Source organism: Ips typographus, linkage group LG15 (assembly GCF_016097725.1).
Source record: "Ips typographus isolate SLU linkage group LG15, UJ_Ityp_2.0, whole genome shotgun sequence".
In the NCBI taxonomy this organism is placed as follows: Eukaryota; Metazoa; Arthropoda; class Insecta; order Coleoptera; family Curculionidae; genus Ips; species Ips typographus.
The window spans coordinates 4,083,678-4,090,509 of NC_138436.1; the positions used below are offsets into that span (position 1 = coordinate 4,083,678).

At 36.7% G+C, this 6,832-nt stretch overlaps 2 protein-coding genes across 2 annotated transcripts; one reads left to right on the forward strand and one right to left on the reverse strand.

The window, feature by feature from the left end:
* The first annotated feature begins 488 nt into the window (after positions 1-488).
* LOC145738157 (uncharacterized) lies at positions 489-1,222 on the forward strand. The gene is made up of 2 exons (XM_081993019.1): positions 489-712; positions 763-1,222. The coding sequence occupies exons 1-2, from the start codon at positions 546-548 to the stop codon at positions 923-925; spliced, it is 330 nt and encodes a 109-aa protein (XP_081849145.1). The 5' UTR covers positions 489-545; the 3' UTR covers positions 926-1,222.
* A 1,895-nt stretch (positions 1,223-3,117) lies between these two features.
* LOC145738158 (uncharacterized) lies at positions 3,118-4,420 on the reverse strand. Its single transcript, XM_081993020.1, has 2 exons — positions 3,654-4,420; positions 3,118-3,603 (listed from the first exon to the last, which is right to left on the reverse strand). Exons 1-2 carry the CDS (start codon positions 3,818-3,820, stop codon positions 3,441-3,443), a joined length of 330 nt encoding a protein of 109 aa, XP_081849146.1. The 5' UTR covers positions 3,821-4,420; the 3' UTR covers positions 3,118-3,440.
* Positions 4,421-6,832: the final 2,412 nt, after the last annotated feature.

Consider the following 6,832-nt stretch of genomic DNA (forward strand, 5'->3'; position numbering starts at 1 on the left):
TCTAGAAAGGGGGAGACAGTGAGACCCATGTTGTAAAGGTTTGTGAATTTAAGGTTGTTAAAAGTGGGAATAAAGCTATAAAAAAATTTAACACGTGTAGTATAAATTAAAAGGGTTTTAAAAAATTGAATAATTACCTGAATGGAGAAAAAAAGAAAAAACTGACACTACATCCTATTTAAATTCAAACACAAATACTTAAAATTAAAATTAGACCCATTTTAAGGGCTGGGTTAGACCCTATGGAAAAAAGATAAATTTAAAAACCAATCCACCATCCACGGCAGCGGCGATCGAACAGGAAACAAAATGGTGATTTTTTAAAAAACTTTGAAAAAACCGCAGTGATAAGCCGTTAATACAAAGGCAGGAGGAACGTTTAAGAGGGGATTACAATAAAATCAATAACCTAGGTGACAACAGGTGGGCAGTTCTGCAACCCACAAATCAATCAAAGATTAACAATAAAAGGTTAAAGCTGCAACCATTTATACAACAAGATGTAAAGTTAAAACCAGAAATAAACAATGCACTAACCAACAAACATGTGGCGGGTGGACAACGCAATGAGCAAAAAGGGGGTAGCCAAGGGCTCAAATAAGATTTTAAACCCCGCAGAAAGTGCAAACACCGACCAACACGCTAGTGAAGGAGGGGATGTTGAAAGATGGGGTGCTGGGAGTGTTTACGAGGGATTAGGAAGCATTAAAAGGTGAGGGACTTAAAAAAGGAAGTTGATGGATGGTTAAGCTGATCATTCAGGCAGGTGTGCCCACCATCATCAGAGGCCCTGTTGATCTCAAGCACCTCAAGGTGGTTAAGGAGGCTGCCCTTTGCACACACGTGCAGAATCTTGAAACCCTGTTCAGTATTGAAGGTGTGGCCATTCAGACGAAGATGCCGAGAAAAATTAGATTTCATATAGCTAGTGTTTAGGTTGGGGTTGTTAGTGAACTTCAAGAACTCCCGAGTGTGCTCGTGAATACGAGTGGAGAACCTCCTGCCCGTCTGACCAACATAGAGAGCATTACATCCAGGAGTGCAACAGGACAGTTGGTAAACGCCTGATTTATGCAGTTGAGGAGTAGGATCTTTGGAGTTAAAAAGGAAATGTCTGGAGGTGTGGGAAACTTTGAAGCAAATATTTATGTTGTTAGACCTGAAAATATTTTTCATCTGAAGTGAGAGAGGGCCTAAAAAGGGGATTGAAAAGAATTTTGTATCTTCAGATGTGTCTTTGTGTATTAATTTCTTATTGACAAATTTTTTAAAATGGTTAAAATAAATTTTATTGATTAATATATTGGGAAATTTATTATTGGTTGCAACTGTTTTAATCCAAGAGAGTTCTAAATTAAAATTTGTTTCAGACATTGGAATGTTAAATAGGCGGTTAAAGAAACAGTTTAGGGACGCAACCTTCTGATTGAGAGGATGATTGGATTGGAAGGGGATAATGCAGTCCGTACTGGTGGGTTTGTGATAAATGGAGAACTCAATGTGATTATAAGACCTGTAAAGCAAGATATCAAGGAAAGGTAGTTTATGGGATGACTCTAATTCTATGGTGAATGAGATTGAATGGTGTAAATTATTGAGAAATATGAATAGTTGTTGAAGGTCATTAGGGGACCCGTCAAAAATACAAAAAATGTCATCCACATATCTTTTGAAAAAGAGTATTTTATTGAAGGAGGGGTAGGATTCTAGGGAATGTTCAATGTTGGACATAAAAATTTCTGCTAGTAGAGGGGAAAGGCAAGAACCCATAGCTAGACCCCCGGACTGTGAATAAAAGGTGTTGTTGAACTGGAAAAAGTTTTGATCCAGTACCAGAGCCACCAAGGCTATCTCAATAGGTTTCACGCCGGAAATCTCTCATCAGTGCATCCTGCCTGGTGCAAAGCGGAGAACAGGAACTTGTCCACACTGAAGAAAAAAGTCAAAGACAACGACTTGGTGGTAACAAAAGCCGACAAGGGCAATTGCGTGGTAGTTCTTGACAGAACTCAGTATGTGGACAAGGTCTTGGACTTCCTAAGTTCGGACTCATTTGAAATTCTAAACACATCCCCTCTGGACAAATTCCTGGTGAGATTTAAGTCAATTATTAATAGAGTCCAGACTACACTAACACCACTGGGCTTTAACAAATACAAAATCATACCTATCAACCCATCTGTTCCCAAACTCTATGGTCTTCCCAAAATCCACAAACCCAATATCCCCATCAGACCAGTAGTTTCCTTTTGCGGCTCTCCCTGCCACCACCTCTCTGGTTGGTTAAATGATATTATCCTTAAAACAACCGGATTTAAAAGTAAATACTCAATAAAAAATTCTTTTGAACTTTGCTCACAACTTAAAGACCTAACCATTCCTGATACTGCAATCATGGTCTCCTTTGATGTTTCCAACCTCTTTCCTAGCATCCCACCCCTCGATTGTTTAAATTTTGTCCGAGATCTGCTGTCTGCTTCCGAAAGTCTGGACCCTTTCCAGGTGGAAGACTTACTAGCCTTGGTGGCTCTGGTACTGGATCAAAACTTTTTCCAGTTCAACAACACCTTTTATTCACAGTCCGGGGGTCTAGCTATGGGTTCTTGCCTTTCCCCTCTACTAGCAGAAATTTTTATGTCCAACATTGAACATTCCCTAGAATCCTACCCCTCCTTCAATAAAATACTCTTTTTCAAAAGATATGTGGATGACATTTTTTGTATTTTTGACGGGTCCCCTAATGACCTTCAACAACTATTCATATTTCTCAATAATTTACACCATTCAATCTCATTCACCATAGAATTAGAGTCATCCCATAAACTACCTTTCCTTGATATCTTGCTTTACAGGTCTTATAATCACATTGAGTTCTCCATTTATCACAAACCCACCAGTACGGACTGCATTATCCCCTTCCAATCCAATCATCCTCTCAATCAGAAGGTTGCGTCCCTAAACTGTTTCTTTAACCGCCTATTTAACATTCCAATGTCTGAAACAAATTTTAATTTAGAACTCTCTTGGATTAAAACAGTTGCAACCAATAATAAATTTCCCAATATATTAATCAATAAAATTTATTTTAACCATTTTAAAAAATTTGTCAATAAGAAATTAATACACAAAGACACATCTGAAGATACAAAATTCTTTTCAATCCCCTTTTTAGGCCCTCTCTCACTTCAGATGAAAAATATTTTCAGGTCTAACAACATAAATATTTGCTTCAAAGTTTCCCACACCTCCAGACATTTCCTTTTTAACTCCAAAGATCCTACTCCTCAACTGCATAAATCAGGCGTTTACCAACTGTCCTGTTGCACTCCTGGATGTAATGCTCTCTATGTTGGTCAGACGGGCAGGAGGTTCTCCACTCGTATTCACGAGCACACTCGGGAGTTCTTGAAGTTCACTAACAACCCCAACCTAAACACTAGCTATATGAAATCTAATTTTTCTCGGCATCTTCGTCTGAATGGCCACACCTTCAATACTGAACAGGGTTTCAAGATTCTGCACGTGTGTGCAAAGGGCAGCCTCCTTAACCACCTTGAGGTGCTTGAGATCAACAGGGCCTCTGATGATGGTGGGCACACCTGCCTGAATGATCAGCTTAACCATCCATCAACTTCCTTTTTTAAGTCCCTCACCTTTTAATGCTTCCTAATCCCTCGTAAACACTCCCAGCACCCCATCTTTCAACATCCCCTCCTTCACTAGCGTGTTGGTCGGTGTTTGCACTTTCTGCGGGGTTTAAAATCTTATTTGAGCCCTTGGCTACCCCCTTTTTGCTCATTGCGTTGTCCACCCGCCACATGTTTGTTGGTTAGTGCATTGTTTATTTCTGGTTTTAACTTTACATCTTGTTGTATAAATGGTTGCAGCTTTAACCTTTTATTGTTAATCTTTGATTGATTTGTGGGTTGCAGAACTGCCCACCTGTTGTCACCTAGGTTATTGATTTTATTGTAATCCCCTCTTAAACGTTCCCCCTGCCTTTGTATTAACGGCTTATCACTGCGGTTTTTTCAAAGTTTTTTAAAAAATCACCATTTTGTTTCCTGTTCGATCGCCGCTGCCGTGGATGGTGGATTGGTTTTTAAATTTATCTTTTTTCCATAGGGTCTAACCCAGCCCTTAAAATGGGTCTAATTTTAATTTTAAGTATTTGTGTTTAAATTTAAATAGGATGTAGTGTCAGTTTTTTCTTTTTTTCTCCATTCAGGTAATTATTCAATTTTTTAAAACCCTTTTAATTTATACTACACGTGTTAAATTTTTTTATAGCTTTATTCCCACTTTTAACAACCTTAAATTCACAAACCTTTACAACATGGGTCTCACTGTCTCCCCCTTTCTAGAAAGACAGCCCGCACATTAATTGTCGAGTTGAGGTAGGTTTTTCCCGTTTGTTAAACACCTGTTACGCATAAGTAGAGTAAGTTATTCTTGTAGCTCCTGAAGACGGCCATTTATATGTCCGAAACTAGTAGAGCAGGCCTTACCTTTTGAAGGTCGTAATAAAGTATTGTGGAGAAGACTGCGTGTCATTCCCTTCCTTTTGTTCTTAGGAAAAGCTCTCAAATATCTGTATGGTACATTAGACGCAGATGATGGAGACCGATATGACGACAAATATATTAACATTCTTCATGAAAATCAATTAACAATTGATAAAGACATAACTGCCACGCAAACTATAGTTAAGCAGCTAACTGAAGACGTTGACTCTAAGTTAAGCGACATAAAAATAAATCAGCAAAATATACAAATCAAGATTAACGAATTATCACGTATGACCCAGTCTACAGGTACAACATTATACGTTATCACGTTACTTGATAATATTGAAAACAATATTCGCGTGCTAAATGAAATAAAATCCAATGTTCAGACCGCGATCAGTTTTGCAGAAATTAATATAATGCATCACAGTATATTCAAGTATCAAGAACTGCAAAGCATAATTTCAAAATTGGAACAAAAAAATCGTATCCCTTTTGATAACATAATCAAGTATTATGAAGTTGCTTATACAGACGTGACAATAAAGAAAGACTTAGTTATTTTCTATATTGCAATTCCTTTAATTTCTGGAAATCCATACGAATTCTATCAATTGTATCCAATCCCAGTTAATAATCAATTAATGACCTTGTAGAATCGTTATCTTTTAAAGTCATTAAACGATTTTTTCAATTCAAAAGAAAATTGCCAAAAGATTGAAGAAATAACCTTATGTCAAGCAAGTCAATTAAACAGAAATGAACCATGCGTTTTACAGATGTTAAAGTGGACATACAATTAAAACCCCTCGAAAATGAAACCCCATTTTCTCAGTCTTAAGGAGGGAGGAATTATATGACCATTTATATTATTTTATCATTATAATATTGTTCTTCAGACGTTGCACCGTCAGCATTTACTGTAATCTTTATAAATGATGCAGCGCAGCATTACATTTAGTCATAATTTCTGTCTTAACCAGTGCGGTAATACACATATTGCTTTTCGTAATTTCGAGTTTTATTTTTAAAGACGCTAGTTGCCGAAAAGTAAATAAAATTCTGAATGTGCAAATTGTAAACAGATTATTGAAGATGTAAAATCAATAATTTTATGTACATTATGCAAAAATGCTTACCATGCAAAGTGTGAAAGTATGGAATTGCGTGGGTTTCACACCAAGAAAACTGCGTGGAAATGTAAGGCATGTATCGCCAAGGGAGGTGACAGGCCAAGGAAAAGAAGCAGGATTGAGGAGAATTCTATAGATCAAAATACTAATGAAATGCATAAAAAATTCGATTACTTAATTGCCGAAAATGCCATTTTAAAACAGCAAATTGCTGAGTTGAAGAGTTTAAATTATAATGGAAAATGTTTAACATCTACCATGCATATCAAAGTCTTATGCACATGCGGTCGTCAATAATAATAAAGTATTGGTTGTAAAGAAAAAAAGTGATCAAAGCGAACCGAAAGGAATCAAGGAAGATTTAAGACGAAAAGTAAATCCAGTAGAAATAGGAGTTGGCGTGTCAATGGGTCGGAGTACAAAAGGAGGTGGAATCATATTAAATTGCGGAAATGAAAAGGAAATTTCTAATGTGCAGACTGAAATTCAAAATAAGCTCGGTGATCAATATCAAGTTGATCGACCAAAAATATTGAATCACCGATTGAAAGTTGTTGGTGTAAATGAAAATGAGTATGCTGTTGGTGATGAGCTTATCATAGAAAAAATTATTAGACAAAATGACCTAAGCGCTGATAGAAGCGACTTTAAAATGAACTTACTCAGAAGAACCAACGTATTTAATAAAAGATTTAATTTAGTTTTTGAGGTTGACTCAGCCACATATGACAAAATTATTTCGAAAGAGAAAGTAAACTTAGGAAGGAATCGATGCAGAGTTTTCATTGGTTACGGGGTGATACGTTGTCTAAATTGTTGTAAGTACGGTCACTTGAGCAAAGCCTGTAAAGATAAGCAAGCTTGTGGTAAATGCGTTAGTGATCATAACTCAAATGTGTGTGTAAATAACTTTAAAAAATGTAAAAACTGCGAAGACTCAAATCAAAGATATGGGTTAAGTTTAAGCACGGATCACACTGTGTGGGATGTGACTAAGTGCGAAGTTTATAGACAGAGTGAACAATTGCAATGTAGGAAGTTTATACAATAGCAATTAAATTCTTTGCAGAATTATGCAAATTCCGATATTGTATACCTAAATTGCCAAGGTTTCTTAAATAATAAGGACGAAATTCTATTGCTGATAAGGAATTGGAAACCGAAAGTTATTCTCATGTCAGAAACACACGT

Excerpts from the sequence above, each read along its gene's own strand:
- LOC145738157 (XM_081993019.1), top strand. The coding sequence starts at position 546 with ATGTGGCGGGTGGACAACGCAATGAGCAAAAAGGGGGTAGCCAAGGGC. Across the intron at positions 713-762 it reads GGATTAGGAAGCATTAAAAG|GCAGGTGTGCCCACCATCAT; the intron begins GTGAGGGACTTA and ends CTGATCATTCAG.
- LOC145738158 (XM_081993020.1), bottom strand. The coding sequence starts at position 3,820 with ATGTGGCGGGTGGACAACGCAATGAGCAAAAAGGGGGTAGCCAAGGGC. Across the intron at positions 3,604-3,653 it reads GGATTAGGAAGCATTAAAAG|GCAGGTGTGCCCACCATCAT; the intron begins GTGAGGGACTTA and ends CTGATCATTCAG.